Here is a 23304-nt window from a genome sequence, read left to right on the forward strand (position 1 = left end):
GAATCATGTGAGTATTGCTGAGAACCCCTACTGGTATCCTAAAGACAGTGAGTAATTGTGTAGAATCTAGGTAACTGCAAGCCAGGTATGAAAAGCAGAGGATTTCTGTGCTCTGTCACAAACAGGCTCTAACATGTTACTTCAGGAGGATGGAAAAGAACTGAAACTTAAGCTCAATGCAAAATCTATCACCGATTTTCTGACTAACTGTGTATCTGAGGAAGACATTCTTTTAACTTGGTTGGGGTAAAAAAAAAATGGAACCCGAAAAACCCAAATCTCTTGAATCCTGGAGTTTCTTAACTTGCATCTAGGGGCTTCCTGAGATGTTAACGTTTCAGAACTACAGCCCCGATTAAAAACCAGCTACACTCTACAATACCCCCAAGCCTGCAGCAGGGACCCATCTCTTCCTAACTAGAGCTCATAGTTCCTTCTTGTCTGAAAACTTGAAATCGCTCTCTTTTAAGACATAACTCCCATCTTTCACTTCAGCTTCTAGGTCTATAGGAAGGATTAAAGGATAATCAGTAGAGATATACTGGGCTTGATAGAAGAGTAACAGCACTCTACTCCAAAGAAGCTGTGAGTCCTGCTAATACATGCTGGCTGATACCAGTAAAGAACCAGCAGGACCTGGTTTGGCTTTGCCAATGGAGTTGCTCAATGACCTGGCATGAGGAAGACTTTATTGATTTTCACTCATTTTCCAGAGCTACTAGGGTTCACATTCAACCACCTAGTGGTTTCAACTCTAGTCACTGTGTTGAAGATGGCATCCCTTTCAGATCTGGGTAATTAGGTTGCAAGTCTGTGGTGGTAGATGTGACTATTGATTTGGAAATACATTGTATTATATTCTTTCCTATTTAGAAGATATCAGACAATCCAAATTCACGTGGGATAAGTTTCAATATATATTTACAGTCTTTGGCACACACACACACACACACACACACACACACACACACACACACACAGAGTCAGTGTCAAAATGTAGTCCAAAGATATTTGGAGTCTGAACATACTACAGAGAATCTCACTTCTCCAACACATTTCTAGAATTATGCTTATGGAGCTGTCCAAGCAAGAAATGGTTGGCAGGCTATAGGCCTTGTCCAATAATATGGATTCCAGAGATAAATTCTATAATAGTAAGTCTAAGAAATTCCAAGTTCAGCCTGGTGTAGTGGCACACGCCTTTAATCCCAGCATTCAGGAGGCAGAAGCAGGCTCATCTCTGTGAGTTCAAGGCCAGCCTGGTCTACATAGTGATGTAGTAGAATATTATTTTAAGGTGTGTTACTTTTGTTTAACTCTAGGAAGCTGTGTGTCTACTGTGCCTGTCTAAAGCACCTGATGGTCTAATAAAAAGCTGAACAGCCAATAGCAAGGCAGGTGAAAGGATAGGTGGGGCTGGCAGGCAGAGAGAATATATAGAGGAAGAAATCTGGGAGAAAAAGAAAGAGGAGAGAAGGAGCCAGAGAAGAGGAGGACTCCAGGGACCAGCCACCTAGCTACACAGCAAGCCATGGAGTAAGAAACAAAGAAAGGTATACAGGAATAGAAAAGGAAAAGCCCAGAGGCAAAAGATAGATGGGATAAGTTAAGAAAAGCTGACAAGAAACTAAGCCAAGCTAAGGCTGGGCATTCATAAGTAATACTAAGCCTGTGTGTGTGAATTTATTTGGGAGCTGGGTGGCAGGCCCCCATGAGCAAAAACAAATGACAACATTACCCCCAAAGATTAAAAACAAAATGCAACATAGGACAGCCAGACCTACAGAGAGAGACCATGTCTCAAATCAAAAACAAAAAAAGAAAGAAAAAGAAATTCTAAGCTTATTTTAAACACATCAGTAAATTGTTTAAAACTCTAGTTGAAAGTAGCTAGATATCTTTTTTTTTGTGCTTTTATCTGCATCTTTTACCATGAAGAAATGAAATAAAAGGCCTGGACCTTCTCTTCATGTTCTCCAGACATGAGTTTCTATACCTGGAGATCCTGCTGTGGTGCATATTTGGGTGCACAAAACATTTTTATATTTGAGTGAGACTCCTGGCAGCAAAAGGGTCCGTAGCACATCCAGGCTGACCCCATTGTAGGAAAAATACTTTGTGAACCTTCCGGCACGTTCCAGTGTGAAAACCATAGCATGGGCATTGAAGGCCAGGAGAAGTGTAGGACTATTCTATCAGACAATTATGACTTAAAAAAATTATTCCGAACATGCTCCATGGCTCTGGCAGAGGTGACATATCTCATCATGGGACACCCGGCATGGGTGATGGGGAGATTGGTGTGCCAGTTTAGACACAAAAGCTCTCATCTATAGAGATGGGTGCTTTCCTCCAGGAAAGAACACCTGGGAATTCTCACTACATGTGGAGTCCTCTCAGAACTCACCAACTGGCAGCCCAGCAGCAGGCCATTTTCAGATGAGGTGGGACATTTCGATCAAGCAGGAGCAGGACTTGAAGGCACACAGTTCCCACTCCACATAGCCCATGCCCCTGTGCCACTGTTACACTTGGGCCTTTCTCTCAGATCAGTACCGTGGTCACATGGGGGTTCTTTCACAACTGGATACAAGAGGAACTTGGTTTCGGGAGGTCCTAGGAGCTTCATGCTTGCCCCTCCATACCTCACACTGAAATTTAATGGTCAATGTAATAGTATGAAGAGGTGGGACTTGGCAAGGTGAGTAGGTAGACTGGTGTTACCATAAAAATTGGGTTTAGCCTCTTCTAGCTCTTTTTTTAAATTAATGTTTTTTTTTAATTTTATAATTTAATTTTACATATCAGCCACAGATTCCCTTGTCCTCCCTCCTCCCCTCCCCCTCCCCCATTCCACCCCCCTTTGATTTCTTCTATAAGATGGTGCAACAAGAAGGCACTGGCTAGGTGCTAGCCCTTTAGTCCTTGACTGTAGTCTCCAGAATGTCTAAGAAATAAATGACTGCTCTTGAACTTATCCAGTCCCAGGTGTGTTATAAAGCCTAAAATAGACTAGGGTAGGGAGTGAATGTTAGCCCAAACAGAGGACAGCTACATTGCAGGCTTACTCAGGAATGCTTTGAAAGATGTGGGGTGGCAAAAATTTTCCCAAGGGTCACAGCTTCAGGAGGTGTATGTGTTCAAATATACAAACAAGGGTGCAACTGGACTTGAGCAAGAGAGGGGCAGGACTCATTGGAAATAATGAATGGCCAACCAGTTCATCAGAGATCTGAAATTGGAAAAATGGAACATTTAAGACAAGGGAGTCTGGGATGGGTATATGTGAATGAGCCCAAAGTTGAGGATATTTTATCAGGTAACGCCCACTAGCAAGAACCCACCTAATTCACGAAGCATATTACAATCACTTGGGTGGAATGCTTTAACAGGTGGAGAGCCCACCTGGTGGTCATTAGCCTTGGATAGGCACATGGAAGGCATGGCCATGCAGGAGGCGACAGGTATTATGAATGGGGCCAGCAGGACATACTCTCACTTTCAGCACTACTTCCAAAATACTGTTGTCATCCAATCGCCAATCTGCCAGAGCAAGTCTGAGTCCCCAGCCTGGCCTAAGAGATCAACTTTCTTTTTGGGGACACACAGTCCTTGGTACTGTCTATCTTGGGATAGACAGATTTATCTTAAGTAAATGGACACATCCTGTGTATTGATTGACCTTTCCTTTTTGTAAGCCTTCAGTCAACACCACAACTTGAGTATGGAGAGAGCTTTGTGGCTCTCTGGAATGGTCCCACACATGTCACAACATTGAGTCACACATAGAGGTTCTTTTGTAGCGAAGAAAAGGAAAGCAGGTCCAAAAGTATGAGATTCACTGGATATTTAACATAAGGTGGTATTTAGAAATTGCCTGACACAGATCACTGTGATTGTCAATTGATGGGGAGATTGGTGTGCCAGCTTAGACACAAAAGCTCTAATCTATAGAGGTGCTTTCCTCCAGGAAAGAACATGCATGTTGAGTTAAAGATCTTTGCACGAGACCATATTTGTAATAGAAAAATATCATGGGAGTGAAATCAAGGTGTGAGACCAGGAGTGTGTCTATTTACCATCACTCTGATTCACTGAGGAATCTTGTATCTTTCTTTTTGTTTCTGAGATCTGAGCTCCATGGGTAATCTCCCAAAAGGACACACTTTCAACAGACAATGAAAATTCCACTAGAAAGAAGCAGTATCACCAACTTGATAGAACTAAGTTATCCTACTCTCTAGGGGGATTCAGGGTGCTGTCACCAAGTGTGGAAAAAAGTATGTGTACCCCCAGTTTCTACCTGGTGTCCCTTGATACTGATATAAAGTGAGTTAATTTTCACATGGTGATTAGGGGCTCAGGATGCTCACGGGTAAGAAACAGCATTAGGCTCCTTGGTCAAATACTAAATCTACTCAACCATTGAGAATAAAGTGAATCTAAAATAGTGAGCGAAAATGGAGACATTGCCTATCAGTCTTAGCCCCAAAGCCAGCTGTAGAAGTATGGTCTCCCCAAAACCATGGAGAGGCCACCCTTGAGTAGATCCCCAAAATGAATGCCAGTGTTGAGAGTGTACTAAGGCACACCTGATGGACCATAGGGCTTCTCCTTCAAGAGAAGGCTCGCAAAGGCTGCTGCCAGCCTTGCCAGGGCTTCCTTAGTTGTACACAGCTGCTTTGCCTTCTAGAGCAACCTTTATCCATCAGCTGATTGCGACAGAGACAAACTGGGCTATTGGGCTCAACTGTGATAAGTTGTGCATTGATTCGTGAAGTAGGTTAGTTTGCTTCTTCCCCTTCCTGATCCTATGTCCCCTCTTAAGGTCCACAGCTACAGGTGCCCAGTTACAGATTACCTTTTTTGTAAGCCTTCAGCCGACACCACAACTTGAGTATGGAGAGAGCATGTGGCACTCTGTCCCAGTCCCTGCATGTTTAACAACATTGAGTCACACATAGGGCTTCTTTTATACTGAAGAAAATGAAAAATCCTTTTATATTTGCTGTGGATATTGCTCTGTGTAAATAAAGTTCTGATTGGCCAGTGGCCAGGCAGGAAGTATAGGCAGGACAAGAGAGAAGAGAATTCTGGGAGGTGGAAGGCTGGGTGGGGAAAGACACCGCCAGCTGCCGCCATGACAAGATATAAGGTACTGGTAAGCCACGAGCCATGTGGCAAAGTATAGATAAATAGAAATGGATTAATTTAAGATAGAAAAAGTAGATAACAAGAAGCCTGCCACAGCCATACAGTTTCTAAACAATGTAAATTTCTGTGTGTTTACTTGGTTGGTTCTGAGTGTCTATGGGCCTGGCAGGTGAGAGATTTGTCCTGACTGTGGGCCAGGCAGGAAAACTCTAACTACATATATTGTTTGCTGTCTTTGAACCCAACCTGCATACTCTGAGCAGAGAAGTTCTCCTGGAGCTGGCTTAAGAGACCCTGCCTTTTCCTCCTAACACTTACCACTACCCACCTTGGTTAGCTGCAGTCCAGCTGCTTCCCACCTGGCCTCTGGTGAGTGGTATTTTGTTCTCCTGTTCTGGAATTCTTTCTACACAGCAAAGCAGCCCTGCCTTGCTCTCCTGACCACCTCACACTGCCATTTTAGAAACCGGTGGCTGAAGTGAGTGTATTCACGGCAGAGAAGGGACAGTGGCACCATTTTTCACATCCAACTGCAGAACACAGGATAGGCTGAAATGTGAGGAGGATGGGTTGATGTGTAGAGGCCATTCTCCTGAAGTCCCCATCTTTGTATTACTATCTCCAGACTTGATGTTTGGATTACGGTAAAGGGCACAGCTCCTGGGTGTTGAACCCACTGTAGTGGTACCAAGTCTGAGAGGTTCCTACAGGGATAACAAGGCTGATTTTGGAGTAAAGGGCCATTCCAGGAAAATCCTGCAAGTCTGTTGGATCACAGCGGGGGGACATCTGTGTCAGGACATCTTTTGCACGTTAGTAAAGACTCTGCTTTTCCTTTAGCCAGGGAAAGTCACAGAGCTGCTTCGCACAGCTCACAATTAGTCACAGCACACTCAAGTCCTGATCTTGGGGAGCTGTCAATATCCATAGGCCTCTCTGCAATTAAGACCATCCGTGGAAGCCCATGCAAGGTAGGGATGCAGCACAGTAGAATTTCTCCTCAGCAAAATTGTTGCTTTCTTTGCTTTGCTTGGAGCAGACGTATGCATGGGCAAAGGGGGGAAACCCTCACTGAACTCTAGCCCTTACCACCAGCAGGAAGGAAAGTATTTAGAGAAGAGAGGAGCCCAGCAGACCATGGATGTACTTAAATACATTACACAAAGCAATGCCAAGTGGGAAACATTAGACCAGATTTGCAGAGGGCTATTTAAAATGCGAGTTATGAACTGCTTATTTTCTGGGTGCTTCTCTAATTTCTCCAGAGCTATCTGCAGAGCTATTTCAGAATGTAAAGAAGGGAATCTCCCTCTCCCCAAGCCCCTTGTATTTTGGTGAAAACAGAAATCTAAACTTGAGGCTAAAATGAAGGCTTCTGTTGGAACCTCTGGAGTGAAGAGACAGAGAAGCACAAACATCTGATGATGCATTGCATGCATATCTAACCACTGAGACAAGTTTGGATTTTTGTTATCGTTTACTCTTGGTTTAAAACTTGCACAAGTGATCCATGTGTGTGGCACATGTCTGTGTCTGGGTTTGCATGACTGTCTTCCACTCACATAACCTCCAGCTAAAGGTACTTCCAGGGAATTTTGCCGGGGTGTGATGTCAGAGCATGTTTGAGTTTATTCTGAAGCAGCTTTGTGTGTTTGTTTTTACATTTTGAGGACTATAAATGTTTGTGTGATTTTTAAAAAGTCTGAGGCTACCTGGCCATGACTCTAGGGTAACAAAGACTGACTGAGAAACGGTAAAGGGTTGTGATGGTCTAAGGATACAATGAAAGGGGCAACCGTTCTTTTCTTTGGGCATTTGTAGAAGATCTGGACTAGCTGTGTAGATATTAGTTGTATTTACCGGCTACCATGGATTATGAAGAGGGGACTGACATCAAGAATTTGTGGGAGGCAGCTGATTCCAGCTTTTGGAGCCAATGGTGCATTCTTTCTAAACACCAGGTTCAGTAGCATCACCTTGGGAACTTAAAACAGGCTCCAATTACAGTAGTTACAGTACATACAGGAGGGACTTGGCAATTGACATAGCCCAGTGGAGTTTTTTTCTTTCCTCCAAGTAAGCCTTTTTTTTTTTTTTCCTTGAGCCAGTATCTTGTGTAGCCAAGGCTGGCCTTGAAGTTGACATGTAGCTGAGTATACCTTTGAAATTCTGATAGTTCTGCCTCTACAGTCCACGTGATGGGACTATACGTGTATCCCATGTGCCTGGTATATGGTAAGGTGACTTATTATCTATTTTATGTATTTTCTTTAATCTCCCATGTCTGTTAATGGCTCATGCTTTGCTCTGTGTTCTTCAGCATACAAAGAATATTTAGAATGCTTGTTTCAATACATTTGTCCCCTAAGTCTACCCTCTTACTGTGAAGTCTAACTGTGGGTATCATACAGTCGCAGCCTTTTTTATACTGCTTATGAGATAGGATTGATTCTTCCTTAAAGTAGATAAGTAAACATCACAAGACAGCAGGTACAGTCCAGCAATAAGCACACTAGGGTCGCCATAATTATTATAATTATGTTGGTGAGAATAGTATAGCAGCTTTAGAAAAGCCAACAGACTACCCGTAGGTCCACTTCTAGGTGTGTGTGCAAGAGAAGCCAAACTATTCCGCATGGAAATTGTACATACATGTTCACAGCGGTATCATCCATAAAGCATAATGATTTCCCAAAGGCAGTGTCCCAAATGTCCCACATTAATGGGTTCAATCTGTTATGGTGAGCCAGCTTTGGGAATGAGAGAAATGCATGAAGCAACACGATTATCTTTGGAAGAATGAGGCTAATGAAAGGCACGGGTCACCAAGGACCACCTATTGCATCATGCTAAATATCTGCAATGCCCAGAATAAGCAACTAACAGAGACAGGAGAATGTGGCTTTCCAGGGACCAAGTCAGGGGCTTCTTAATAGGAAATGATAATGTGCATAGGTTTACTTTGGAGACCATGTACAAAACTGAAAATTGTGGTAATAATGGGTTCACAATCCTGTAAATATACTAAAGCCTACAGAATTTAATACTTTTTATAAGGATGAGTTATGCATCTCAATAAAATGTTATTTTTAAAATGTGGTTTCTAGATTTTGAGATTTCAGAAACTATTAAGGAAAATTCTGGAATCCACCACAGGTGTCCACTTTGTTCATTTGCTTTTGATAAATAGCACCATTTAGTGAGCACTTACAATGATACTGACAGAATTTACTAAAAAGAATGTAATTTTAGTGATTAAAAGAGTCAAGGAATGATGAACTATTTGCCAACTGGAGTAAATGTAGCTTCATTTAAAAAGTATTACAGGGTCTGGAAGGGTGGCTCAGTGGTTAAAAGCACATACTGCTCTCGCAGAAAACCTGAGTTTGGATCCTAGCACTCACATCAGGGCTGCTCACAACTGCCTAGAACTCCAGGTCCAGGGGCATCTGATGCCTCGTAGCCCCCAGGGTACCTGCACTCACATTCACATAACCACATTATAAACATACACATAAAATACGTGGTTTTTATAAGGAGCTACAGCAATAATAACGCCCACCTTTTATGTTGTTTGAAGCACATGTTGCTCCTGTCACTGCTTTTAAACTTGTCCAGGAAGGCCTCAAGCACAGAAATGTTTCAGACTGTTTGCAGTTTATACATTCCATGGTCATATAATTAGGTTGGTGATTTCATATGCATTTTAGTAATAGATTTATATAACAGAAATAAAAAACTTAAATGATAAAAGGCTTTATTTAGAATATCTAAAAAGCTATATAGTCCAAAACTGCAAAAATAAAAGACAATTTCTGGAAACTTAAGGACTGTCTAAAAACCACCACATTAACACCTACTATTTAAAATATAATATCAAAGTCTAAGCTGGCATTTCTTTTTGTATTTCATAACATCTGAGCTAGAATTTTCTTCACAAAACTACACTGTTAACTGCTTCAGTTCTAATGCTTAAATTTGTAACTTGGGTCTTTTCTCACAAGCAGGAACACATGGCATAAAACCCTTTGTACACAACAAAATGAAAATAATTACAAAAACAAGCAATGGATTTCTACTATAAAAAGACAACAATGTATGTTTCTTTTGCAAACAGTGGGGATAAAGGGATTCCAAATCCAGCTAGACTCCTATTTGAAGGCTGTCTAGACTACCTATGATCCATGAATGAAACACAAGCCATGTGTAAAATGCTTCTACCATTTATTAGCCAGGAATCAATCCCCAGGTACTGGAAACAACTGAATTAGCCTCAATATCCATATGACGAAGCAAGGCTTGCTATAAGACCAGGATGGAGTCAGAGTGAGGTCTCACTGGCTTCCCATAGGAAAAGCAAGAGATTTCTCTGCAGAAGGCATTATTATTATTATTTTTAATAGCAGTATAAGAGTTGGGGTTTTCCATCGAGAGCCTTAGTTTCAGGTCAGACTAAGAAGTTGAGAACATACACAAAGTGGAGATTTCAGGGTGAGGGGGTTAGCAGGGAGAAAGTGAAAACCAGGATAAAGCCTCTTTTCAGACAGAGATCACTTTGCAGAGGTAAAAATAGCAAAACAAGAATAGAAAAATATAATAGCTAGAGCGTTTCTCACTTCTAAGCTTGGAGGTTTTTGTAAAATCACCTTGAAAGAAGGATATCCCTTGAAGACAGCCCTTGGACATCTTATTCCCCCTTACCACGGGTACAACCCCTGTGAGGTAGAGAGCGCAGACTTGAAGGTGGAGATGTAGGGACGTTGAGAGGGGAGGACCATGTGGAGCACAGACGGGATGGAGATGGTATGTTGTACAGCATTGGTTTAGAGGCAGAAACAGAAGGAAAAGGGGGTAACAGCAGCTCTTACAGATGGACAAGTGGGGTAATCTGGGGATCTATTAGCCATATCAGCTACTTACACATTCACAGAGGATTTGGGATCTCAGGTACACAATGAAACCAAAGATGATGGACACTGGTTTGGTTACTGAAGCGCTCAGTTCAAGGGAACCCCATAGTTATGTCTCATGAGAGCACAGGGGTATCACAGCCATGGTGTGGACTGCAGCAAACCAGTGCATGCAGAACAAACTTCTGCTGCATCGAGTTAAAGTACAGTGAATACTGGGCTCCTCCTAGGAGTTCGGAGAGGAGCTTAATTTAGTTTGATCAATACACTAGGGTGGATTTAGAAATCCTGCCTGTTCCTGGAAAGGGGATTAGAAACCAAACAATGGTGTCCATTCACTTGGAAAACTGTGTGTAGCGCTGGACTTCAGAGATCTACTGTGTGTCATTAAGGGAAATTAACCTCTGAGGAAATGAAATAACCCATCTCTTTCATGGCTGTCAGACACATCTGTGGTAGGGCAGGGCTCAGTTCTAAGTCACTGTAGCAAATCGGATGTTCTGGATTCCCGGGAGGATTTCCCTCCGGCTCTCCTCATCACCTTTCACAGCCAAATTCCACATCATGGAGATCAAGTCCATCCAGTGCGGGTCACAAAACCAGGCCTCGTCTTGAGCCTCTGAGATCTGATCCTAGAAATACTCTGGCAAAACCCATAAATGGGCAATTGTGTGGCCTGCCACCTTTCAAATGAACTATCTCAGAAAGCCTCCTTTGTTTACTCAAGATGGTTTGAGTTAGTAATTAGAACTTGATAGTAACTTTAAGACCGAGAGCAGCTCTCTTCATATCCAAGTGACCTGTCTCCTAGAAAATGTCTGCTTGTGGCCACTGTGACAGACGCACTGTGGAACTGAAGCACAAGAGGACTGTCAGTTGGTGGTTAAGTCACAGATACTTTGTTTTTTTTTCTATCAAGCTGCATGGCACTGACAGTCTATCCTAAAATTATCACCGTGGATAAATGTCAGCACAAGTTTCCAGCAGATTCCTCACTTCAGATAGCTAATAGCCCTATCCCCACCCTAGTATGATGGCATGGAAACCTGAAAAAAAATCTTGCCAAATTCTGTTACATTGCATTTAAATTTTAAAATTATTTTGAGACATGCCCATCAGTTTTAATATGGTTCTAAGTGTAGCTGGTTAATATCTGTTGCATGCGAATCAGGAGCACACATTTTCCAGGGGCCGCCAGTAGCTCTGGTCACTTCTGAGGCTGTTACCATGTGCTTTATTTGCAGTCCAACCTGGAGGAGGCATATAGCCCTTACACATCTGTCTACCAAAGGCTACCCAAACAGCCTAAGAGCTGGCAAAGGCCAGATTGTAATATTCTTGAATGGAAGAAATCCATGTATTCATCAGCTGTAAGATTACTGCAGCTGCATGCTATAGTTGACTAGATTGGCAAACATTAGGTTGTGGTTTAATGGGGGTAAAAGTCCTAGGTTCTTTTAGAGTCTTCAAATGACCCAAGGATGAAGGGCGGACCTTGTTGTTTGAGCACCAGGACAAGAAAAACAAAGCTAAGAGGCATAGGTGGTGACCCTGGCACCTTGATCTTTCACCCTGTCCACTCTGCTCCAGCTCCCTTCCAGCTGTCCTCAGTGTGCGTGTTACCACCCTGGGAGGGAGTTGGACCTTGACTGAGTGGAGACAAATAGCAAGAAGCAAGTCAAATTAAGTCCAGGAAAGAATGTTAGATGTCTGTGCCCTGTAAAACCAAGCCAACTGGTATAGGCTGTTCTATTGACTTGGTTTAGCCTTTGTAGCTTAACCTAATGGAGGCTAACCTAGTAAACAGAATAGTACTGACTATTCAGAGGTAAAGTTAGCACCTGTGCTTCCTTTCTACTTTAACATTTCTTACAGTCTCATTCCAAGTAGGCTCCTATACTTCTGCTTTAAAAGGAAAACCAAGACAACTATATTCCCCCCAAATCAAAGCAGGTTTAAAAGAAGTAACAGCTGACTGATGATCTGCATAGACTATAACTGCGTGGTATGAGAATATGAGCCTTTCTGTTCCCATGGGAGCTCTTGAAAGAGGACATAACAGGGGTAGGATTCTATCTAGTGAGATGACTCATGTACAGTGCTGGCCCTAGAACCCAGGCTATACCATACACTCAGTAAAGCTACCCATTAATAGTTATTTGAAAAAACAAAAGCAACTGTGGATTCTAATAATATGCATTTCCAATCCTACCTAAAGCTTGACACATGAACCTTTACTATTATTATTACATGTGCATAGGTGTGTGAGCTCAAGTGGTGGTAAGAGGACCATGTTGTGGCCCTTCTCTGTCCTTCTACTTCTATGTGAGCTCCAAGGATTAAACTCAAGTCTGCAGGCTTGCATGGCAAGTGCCTTTACCCAAGGATCTACGTCAAGGGCCCAGATATGAAACATATTATGGGATGTTTATTCTAATAAATTGAATTTTTGAACTTGCAATTGGTTATATTCAAACTAGACCGAACTGAAATTTCCACACTGCTGAATGACTCTCCCTAGGACATTCCAGTACTGTAAATACTAGCAAAGGCACTGGGCATTGAAGTTCAAAATGCAACAGTGGAGTATAGGTGCTTCTCAGAGATTACAATTTCTCATCCGCTGCTCCCTAGTTTAATTCTTAGCACAGTTCTGAGAGGTTGACAGGGAAGGTCTCTGTTTATGGATGGGAACACCTGATACCCTACACAGTTTATTTTCCTAAGTTTTTACAGCTAGGGGGAAAGCTGGGTATAGACCCATCCTGCTGATTCTCAAAACAACGGAGGATTCTCTAATTCCAAGGTAGGCCTTAGAGTATAGTAAGGATAGCACCAGGAGGCAAGTGAATGCCAGAAAAGATGAGCAATAACAAACAATACTTTTTTTTTTTTTTTTTTTTTTGAAATTTAGACTTCTACAAAAGACAACTTGAGGTAAAGGACTTGGTCCTGTTTCTATGAGTGAATAGGACACAGAAAATAATAATGATGAGAACCTGGTCACTTACTGGGCTTTTCTTCAGTCTTGTGTGTGTGTGTGTGTGTGTGTGTGTGTGTGTGTGTGTGTACATGTGTACCTGTTATACAGATGTCTAGCACAGGTAAGGGTTTCATATACTCCTTAGAGCAGAGATGTCTTCAAATTATAGAGCATACAAAACACCAGGCATAAGGGGAACTCTCATAGAAGATGTAACGAGTCATGGCTGTTTGTTTGCATTCTTGTTTTGTTAAGTCAAGCTGATTTTAGCCAGTCCAGACGCTTAACTGTAGTGAGATGCAAAGGGTCTGGTGATCTGCTACTGCAGCCACAACACTGGCAGGTAAAACAGGCAATGGAGGCTGTGGTGAGGGTGAGCATGTACCCCTGCCTCCTTGGAACGCAGAGTGGAATCAGTACATGGAAAAATGCCATACAAATTTACTTCTGTCTCAGTGAACTTTAACAGAACAGTTATGGGCAGAGCACAGCCAGCTGTGAATATGTCCCTCAACCTCACATACTGACCTTTAAAGTCTAACTTCCAAATTTAAATGGCACCATCAAGTAGTCTAGGCTCCAAATTCAGAGATCAGCAGACTAATCTTGGATGGCATATTTTGGTTGAGGGGACTGGTTCATCAACCCCCTTTAAACCTGTTCAGTATCTTGCTTTCTTTTCTTTCTTTTAAAATAGAGAACAGACAGGAGACACTAGAATAAACTACTATGAAGCTTATGTGACCCCTGTCTGGGGCCAACAACTATCAAATATAACAGTTTGTGTAGGAATTCCTTAGCTGACAGAAAGGCACAGATGATAATGACCTGGCCGGCTGCATGAGAATACCCACACCCTAAAATAACTTTTTCCTAACAATCCTAAGAATCGGTGAAAGGCAGACAGTGGGTTCCTCCTGGGAGGGTGCTAAGCAGAGGACAAAAGGCTTCCACATCGTTTTCTCTGGCACAAAGGAGGACATCCTTCCCGCCCCCTGGGTTCACTGTGTGCTTTTGTGAAGAGGACTCTATGACCTGCTACCCAGCAGGACTCTAGCAACTCTCCTTGGTGTTAAGATATTTAAAGCCTTCTAAAGGAGGGGTGCTCTACAATTGGGCCCTAACTTCGAGGGCTAATGAAATGCTTCACTGCCAAAGACAACTCTTAGTACCACACCATCTGACTACTGGAGGCCAGTCACAAGGAACCCTGTAACTGTAGTTACACGGACTTCCTAATGGCATGCTGGCAAATGACGCTGACCATCACCTTTACTATAAAGGCAGTAAACTAAACCCAGAGTAGCATGGTGATGGAGCAGAGACCAGTGGAACTCTGGGTGCTGTGGAGCCGTGACCTCTAAAAGCGCTAACCCCAACAAAGACGTGAGATGGAATTTGAGTATTCTTGCTCCTAGAACTGCTGGTCACAGGCAGTGGGCTGGGTGTGTGTATTACTAGAGCAGAAGCGCCGTTATGGCTTACCTCACAAAGCCTGACAAAAAACAACGAAAAGAAGTTATGGGGAACCAAGGCCAGTGTGGCGTGAATAAAATATCTTTGGTATTTCACTACAAATCTGGTAATGTTCTCATTTCCTCTTGTAGTTTAGGATGGAAATGTACACTATTTTCATGTTGATACCACTCTTTCTTAATATTAACACGTACACAGTATTTTATTTTTTAATGCCTGTGACATGCTCTGATCATCCAGGATACACAGTAAAGCGACATTATCCTTAAGATGTGCCCATGATCCTTTGGCCTTTAAGTTTCTTTCTGTGACCATTGTCAGTCTCAGTGACAGACAGCTGGCAGAGGGAGATGACAGGACTCCGGGCAGACATGAGCAGATACATATAAGAGCATCATGATGTAGCCATTTACCTAGGCAGAGGGGCTACTGTAGGATTCACTTTGTGCTATGTCTATAGGCTTGTTCACCAGGCGGTGTGGGGAGTGGGAATGGAGACCACGCAGATTTAGCCAACATGTCATATTGAAGTAGCTTTACAAAAAACAGTTTTTCAATTTTCCACCTGGCTTTTAAGAGTGGGAGTTATTTCAGGGCGACTTTCTGCAGGCTTTCTGTTTGTTTCTTGAGGTAGATAAGACGTGGAAGAAAAGGAAAGAAGGCAAAAGAGTAGCTAGCTGTGTGGAGGGAGACTGGTGTGGAATCCACAGGAGTGGTGAAAGGTGAGCTTGTCAGGTTCAGAAGAAAAGAGCAAGACTAAGAGGACTGCAGCCCGTTTCGGCAGGGATTTTAGGATTAATAGGTGGGAAAACAGGCGCAGCTCCAAGGACAAAGGAGAAGACTCTGTAGCACAGCTAGTCCTGAGGGGACCAAAGGCAGAAGAGGGCCCTGTGGAGCCCCTGGGGCCCATGGCCAGGAAGGACATTTAGCACTAATACTGCTTCACAAGCACCCAGAGGCTTGGAGGTTCTCATTGCTTTTGTTATATTGTTTGGAGAGAGGACAGCCTGCCTGTTCCCTTGGCCTCTGGACACAGCTATTGTAATCGTATTGGGATGCTAGGGAAATTGAAATCCCAGTTTAATCATTAGCAGACTGGATTTGGAGCTCGTTTTCCCACCTGTTTAAATTACAGCCGAGCACTGCCTGAGACCCGAGCAGAGTGGCTGCCAGCAGCTGGGGCCTTTCCCTGCAGTCATCACAGGCAGATGCCGTGATTTCAAATGAACATGCCATTGCAGGCCAAGTGTTAGTAGTTAAACACTAGAGTTACAGAGATGCAAAACTACAGGCAAGTTCACAAACACAGCTGGTGGTTAAGAAACCCTTAATGAAGTTAAGAAAACCACTATTAGCTCAGAGTCATTCATCAAGAGTTCCGACTCACTCAGACTGAAATTGTTTAGATGCCTCAGTTTCTCTCTCAAGTCTAAGAATAAACATTTGTTAGAACACCCATTACAACAAGAGGAAAATCACACATAATGTTCCCGTGGGTTGATGTAGAGTCTCTCGGGGTTGCTTGAGTGGTGTTTGTGAGGGCTTCGGTCTTGGAAGCACATCTGGTTGTAGAGGGGGTACATCTCCTGACTCCCATCCTCTTGTGCTGTGTTCTCATCTTCACAGTCAAATCTCCTGCTATTTAGTCCATTCTAGAAATTCAAACATTGCTTATATTAGCAGAGAAACTGTTTACATTCTTCTACCACACTGGCAAAAACAAGCAAAAGTTAAATTCCTTAAAGTCTATGTCCTTAGTTCACGACCCCACAAAGAACTGGATGGCAAGGCAAAGTTCAGCAACTCACCATGTTCCAGTCATTTGGTGCCCACCATACCCGAGGTAAGAGGAGTGGTGACTTTTAACTATAAATTCCAACTAATGGGGCTGTGAGCAGTTTTGGGTTTTGAAATTTGGAATTGGTACCCATCAAGGTCAGCTAAAGAAGGGCATGGTTGTGAACTTCAGGAACATCTCAAAAAGGGTTCCAGCTTGGAAGGAATGTATGAGATAGTCAGAGAATTAAATCAACCAAAACAAAAATAAACATAAAGATTCAGCATTGGGGGATTAGGGAACAGACACAGCAAAATGAACTAGCATTTGACCATATGCTTGATCAAAGGGAGACTTAAAAATGCTGTCCCAGACAGCCTCTCCTCTCAACCTTCCTTCTGACTTGACCTTGAGCCACAGCTGACACTTACTGTGGAATGAACACTCTCTGATGTGCTCTGGTATTTCTGACATGGCCTCTTCTGCCTGGGCATTGGTTTCAGATGACTGAAACGCTTCTGGGATTACTGAGAAGTATTCTTTATATTATTTGCAAGGGTAATCAAGTTCAAGGACTTTATCAAGTCATGTACAGACATGTAAACAGGGAGCAATGGCTAAAATGAACTTGTATGGCTATCCGATGAGACTTTCAAATGTACCTGGGTGGATACAACATGAGCCTTACTTACAGAGGACTGAAGACCACCAGCGCCTTTCTCTTTGAACTGAGTCTGCAAAGGCAAGTGTTCAGTCTGGAAGACAGTAAAAGATGCACAATGTAAAGTACTAGCACATCAACCAATACCTGGGTGACTCTTGTGTTCAAGGAGCCAACCAATATCCTCCAGGAGGATGGAAAAAACAACAGCTACATATTCCATCTCTCCTCATCCCTTCTCCCCTGCTCCTGGCTTCTTCAGAGAGAAACTGTCCAGAGCATCTGATGCACAAGAGCTGGAGAAACTGCGTCTATATGACTTGAGAGTTTTAGCACTATAGCTCTTCTGTCTTTCTCCAGTGGAACAGTCTGGTATTTTGATCAGGTAAGAGTAGGCCGAACTGGCAGTAAGCTTTTATCTGTGGCCATCCATGGGACCATTCTTTTCTTCCTGATTCCTTCCTCATGGGTTATAAGGGAGTCATCACTTTGAATGTAACCTCAGCTGCAAAGGATCTTTCTCAGCCCCCTCTGCCTGCTACATTAGGCCCCCATTCAAGTGTCACAGCATTTGTAAAGCCCTCAGGTGGCGGCAGCCATCACAGCATATAATAGCAGCCCCCTATGGGAGACCTTGAGTGCTTTAAGGAGTCTTGTAAGCATTTTCTTATCTAACCCTTATAAGTAATTCTATAAAGCTGGTCTCCATTGGGAACTGAAGCTGAAGTCAAGGAGATCACCACACTTGTGTTAAAGATACTACAAAGTCAATGACTTAACTTCATGACCAGGAGAGTTAAACTGTTTTAGATTAAAGCCAAATTACCTTCCTCTACTTTTAGTCACTTTGGAAGCTATTCAGTGCTCACCCCTACTGACTTAACATCCTGGAAACTATCAAAACCTTTAAAATGTATTCTTAACAGACCACTAGCTTCTCCTAGCCCAACAGCTAAGGACTCTCATCAAGTAGCATCTAAAACCACATACATATGGCACCCACCCATGCATCTGGCAAATACTTTGATTTACAACTTTCTTCTGTAACCAATAAAATCTCATGTTACTGTCTCCACATTAGATTACAGTGTTCCCTCATGATCAGGCCATCATCACTCATATTTGACTCCAGAATCAACCATCTCTTATTCCTTTTGAAGCAGAAACTGTGTTTTTCTATCAGTGTTATCCTACACCTGACTTAATCCGGGGTACAGCCTGGTTAAGGTGTCTCATCTCACAGATGGTTAGTAGACTGCTACTCAAGCATACTTTTGTCAGCTTCTAAAGTTTTTGAGGCTTATGTCCTGTTTCAGGCGCCATGTCTACACGAGATGTTCTGCAAATACAATAGGAGGAAGACTGATGTCCTGTGTGGCATATCTACCAACATGTCTTTGCCCCTGCTGTCCTTGGTCTGGAGGCCCCTTAAGCTCTGATAGTTGAACTCCTCTCCATATATGGTGGCTTGACTAAAGTCACTCTTCTCTTTCATGGAGCCTTGTTCTGCCACAGTTAATCCTTCCACTCCTACATTCTCCACTGTTCTTCTCTGCACATCTCTTAGGCCTCACATCATAGTTTGCCTTATTTTATAATCTTGAACATTTGTAATTTCCAACTCCAGCAAATACCTAATCTGTCCTGTCTGCTGTTGTGGCTTGAACGTTTGTCCTTCACCAAATCCATTTGTTGAAACCTAATCTGTAATATGATGGTATCAGGAGGTGGGACTGTGGAAGGGATAATGACATGGGGGTAGGGCTCCCATGAATGGGGTTAGTGTTGCCTTATAATATGCTGAAGAGGCTACAGAATTCTCTTCTAAACTATGAGGTTATAGTGAGATGGCCATATCACAGGAAGAGGACTTTCCCTAGATCCCAGATGTGCTGGTGCACTGATCTTGGACTTCTCAAGCCCCAGAACTAAGTATCTGTTAGTCATGAGCCCCCTAATTTATCACTCGTTTTTATTGCATCTCAAACAGATCAATCTTTGCTCATCCCTATATTACAGCCTATCTTCTGTAATAACAAGTCAATAGTTAATCACCTGGTTGGAGTCTAAACTCTCATTGGTTCTTGGTCTCCTGTGTCAAGGTTATCCACATTATAAATTATCTGTGATAATCCACACCCCTCTAATGCCATCTGCAACATGATGACGACCAGCTGACATGAACAATACAATACATACTGGTTACAAACCCCAGGTAGGTCAGTTTAATGGACCTGTGGTCAGTCATGTGGAGTGCTTGGAATGCAGTTGTCATATTTGATTTCTTAATTTTACAATGAATTTATATCTTATAAGTGGCTCAAGAAGGCAAAGCAGCATGCCTATGGATGAGGAACCCCAGGTCCTTGCATCATGCCTTCTGGTGCTTGGCTTTAGTTGGCTCTTGGATATCATTCTCCTCTCCCATTGCCCAGGTCTCACCTACTATCCCACCCAGTAATGTCATGGACTTCCACCCTGAAAGAAGACAGAGTGCTGGCTTAGGGAAAGCTAGGGTCAGAAGTGTGTGCCCTTCCAGTACCACACAAGGTTGGCAGGTCCCAGAGGCCATGTCCCAGCAAAGGCAAGCCTCTTACTCATGCCCAGGTACTCATCATGGTATCTAGCATCACCACCTCAATGCTCACTTTTGCTAGGCCTCACAAATTCTTTTCTTGTTCATGGTCCAAGGAGAACAGACTTGAAAACTAATACCTTAAAGTAAAATTAGTATTTTCTTTAGCTTCTTTGCTTTTTAGAGGATGCCTGTGCTTGCTGTTTTCTACCCATTTTATACAAATATTAAAAAAAAAAAACATTGTTCTGTGTCACTCAGAACAAAGTATAACTTGAAAAGACAGAGGAATAACAGATTCACAGTGAAGGCAGGCATAGATCTTCTAAATCACCTGTCTTTATAAAAGACATCTTATTTATTATAACTTCATTTGTTCTTTTTCCAGTATCTTCTATGTTATAACAAAACCTAAACCTATTTGTGTTGATCTTTAGGAAAAAAAAAAAAACAACTAAGTCAGTAAAAGGCATCACAATCTACTGTGCCTTTTACCAACATCATGAACCTCTGACAAAGTCCTCCCATAGTCTGCCTACACTGTCTTCTTAAGCAGTCCCACCTGTCTAATAGTCTGACTCAATTTCTACATCTAATACTGTCAGAGAAGGAAAAAGGAATTTAAGTGATGGACGAAGCTGTTCCATCTTCCAGAAGGGTATAGAATCTACCAAAGGAAGGGCAACCAGCAATGTTTGGAGGTTGTTGCTCTTTTAATAGAGCCCAATCATGGGGAAAATGAGAAAAGAAAAAGAGTAAGGAAATCTTTATTACAACTCTGCTGACCCTGAAGGAAGATGCCCACCAATACATTCTTCCCTCTCCTCCTACTGGGGACAGTCTGGAATGAAGAACCATCATCCACCCTGAAGGACAGGCACATTCTCGGAACACAATATGGCTGCAAGGGTTTAAGGAGAGATGTGCTGTGAAGACATGCTGTTCCAATTTACTCTACAAATTCCAGATGGTAACTTTAACATGGCCAGAAAACACATTATCAGCCCCATCTTTCCAACCTGCTGGTAAGCCTCTCCTCTGTGTCAATGCAACATATGAACGATTCCTGGAAGCCAAAGATAGGGCATCATGAGCAACAATATCCGCTTTATACTCGCCAGGGCTAGGGAACAGTAGAAACTAAAATCTACTTGCTTCAATACAAAGATGTCCAAGAACCACTCCCTTTTCCTATGCTAGGAGATAGGAAATAAGCCAAACCCTTGATAACATGAACCTGAACAAAAAAGGAAGTGCCTCGATTCTATCCCACATTTGAAATGTTCATCATCAAAGCATTATACCTCAAGGGACCTATAAGTCTGCAATGCTGAATACATCAATTTAGCTCTTAAATTAACAAACTGATTTTCATGGGTCAATGTTATGCTTATCTAAAAGTTGAGTGGGAAGTACAGTTTCTATATACCTTTCCAGTCCCCTCCATATGCATGTACAAACCCCACCTTCAGGGTAACTTCTAGCCTCCCTGAGGCTCATTTGTTACAAATGGTGACTCTTGTACACATTCTCATTTTCAGAAGTTCAAAACTTGTGTTTGAATTGACTCTTGGCAGTGCACCTTATTTGGTTGCTAACAAAAGTCTAATGCCATGGCTGTGTCATCCTACCATCACATAGAGAATAGTTTCATTGTCACCCAAACCCCCTGTGCTCTGCCACTCAGACAGTTGTGAGTCACTATGTGGGTGCTGGGCATCAAACCCATGTCCTCAGGAAGCCAGTGCTCTGTGGAATACTCACTCCCATTTTTACCCCAAGATACTCTTGAGGAGGGAGAAGTGAGAAATATTTAGATAGAAGGATAGAGGAGAAAGAAACGGATAGAAACACAGGATAGCTTGGGAGAGCCTGGATCCTTATCCACTGGCCCCTTCTGTCGCTTCTAAGGGGCTTTTTAAAAAGAGGAATGCCAAGGGATGGAACAGAAGACCTCCCCCTAGCACAGCCCTGTGCAGACCTTTCCAAATACCTGGTGACCATGCACATGGTCAAGCCATCCCCTGATGCAGCTCTGCTGGGTAAAGCAAGCTCTGCTCTCACCAGGAATCTTTGTGGGCCCCCACAGTGCTCTCATTGAGCTACCTCTCCAGGCCCAGCACCGTCTTTTTAAAAATGCACTCCTGTCTTTTCAAGCCTTTTCCATCATGCTCTCTCTAGCTGCTAGGCACTGCCGCCTACCTTTTCAGGGACTTTCTGAGAGAATCCAGAACTGCCTCTGCTACCTACCATCCCATTGGTTATGATCACATCAGTCTTCTGACTGAGGACTGGACACCTAGATCAGTGCTTTCTGGTCTCTGCCTGACCCACCATTTTAGTTACCTTGAAGCTAAAACATACCCTCATCTTGCTTTGGGGTCTTTCTTTCCATTCCAGAAGAAATTCCCACGCCTGTGAGAACTTCTGCCCCACTTTCAGATCTAGGCTCTGTAACATGCTTGCTTCTCTTGCTGCCCATTTCCTTCAGCTTTTCTCTGCCGTGACAAATACCTGACAGCAACAGCTTGAAGGAGGAGAGATTGATGTCGGCTTATAGTGCATTCCATGGTTGCCTGATCAGTTGGTTTGGACTTGCACAAGGCAGAATATTATGCTTTTGTGAGTGTGTGTCAGAGCAGGATTCTTACACCATGGTAGCCAAAAGGGAAAAAAAATGAGAAGGGAGGGTGTGTATGTCAAAATATGCCCTCTCAGAGCTCAGCCCCAGGGACACATTTTCTCCAATCAGCCCCATCCTCTACTTTCCAGCATGACTCAATACTGCTATCAAGTCATGATGCTACCAGTGAAAGAATTAATTAATTAATTACTGGGCCTAATAATCCACTGGTCCCCTAATAACTGGTCTACCATCTGGTGACTGAGCTTTGAACACATGAGCCTTTCTGAGGGATACTTCATCTCTAAATCATCATTTCATTGACTCTTCTATTCAACATATACTCTTTAAATTTCTCCCACCTTAAAAGAGAAAGGCAAATTCAATGTCCTTAAAATTTTCAGACATCACAATTCAAAAACCTCAGCTGTTGAGATACCATGAACTTGGCCCTTCCTCTGAAAGATCATCTAGTTCCCAAGGCTGCAAGTGAAGATGGGCAGATTCACCCTTAGTGTGTAGCTCTTCTGTCCTCCACAGCTGCCCTTCCAGTCCCAGCATTTGTTCATCTCCAGTCACGTCCCTGGATAACTTTCCACCCCCACTAATAGCAGCACATAAGACAAAACTACATATTTAATGCACACCCATAATCTTTTATGAAAGATTATAGATTATATGAAGAAATCATGAGTAGTGAACGTATGACTTACTTATATTGATTCTGCATGAAATCTTGTTGTCTTCTAGACAAATAAGACAAATTGCTATCTACTGCCCTCTATGCCTTCCAAGATGACATATTTATAGTGTTCTCTCCTTTCAGTCCTGGAGTTTTCTGTTACCTCTCAAGTTCACTGCTGACCACAGAAACTGTGCCTCCTTTTTCTTCTCTGATCAGTTCCAGGTTAATATCCATGATAAACTGTAAATTTACTTTTCAATGGACTTCTAAAAAACAGACAATTCTGGGGGCACAGAAAACGTAGCTATTTTTTCTGAGCTGGATGCTTGCTCCAGAACTCTCCTGGCTTGCTCCCCACATGTTGCCACATGTCTGCTGGCATCCTGTTTCCTCTCTTTATGTCAAGACAGTGCAAAGGACTTCAACTCTATCGATATAGCTTGTCCTAATACTTTTTCTA

General features: G+C 42.7%; 1 protein-coding gene across 1 annotated transcript in view; it reads right to left on the bottom strand.

The window, feature by feature from the left end:
* Positions 1–8894: 8894 nt before the first annotated feature.
* Positions 8895–23304, bottom strand: part of Nectin3 (nectin cell adhesion molecule 3) — a 118573-nt gene continuing 104163 nt past the window's right edge. The window contains exons 8-9 of the mRNA XM_036203168.1: positions 16993–17055; positions 8895–16175 (exon numbers count right to left, since the gene is read on the bottom strand). Of these exons, the coding sequence (XP_036059061.1) occupies positions 15999–16175; positions 16993–17055 (240 nt within the window). The 3' untranslated portion in view covers positions 8895–15998. The remainder of the gene's footprint in view (positions 16176–16992; positions 17056–23304) is intronic.

Source organism: Onychomys torridus, chromosome 12, assembly GCF_903995425.1.
Source record: "Onychomys torridus chromosome 12, mOncTor1.1, whole genome shotgun sequence".
Classification (NCBI taxonomy): Eukaryota; Metazoa; Chordata; class Mammalia; order Rodentia; family Cricetidae; genus Onychomys; species Onychomys torridus.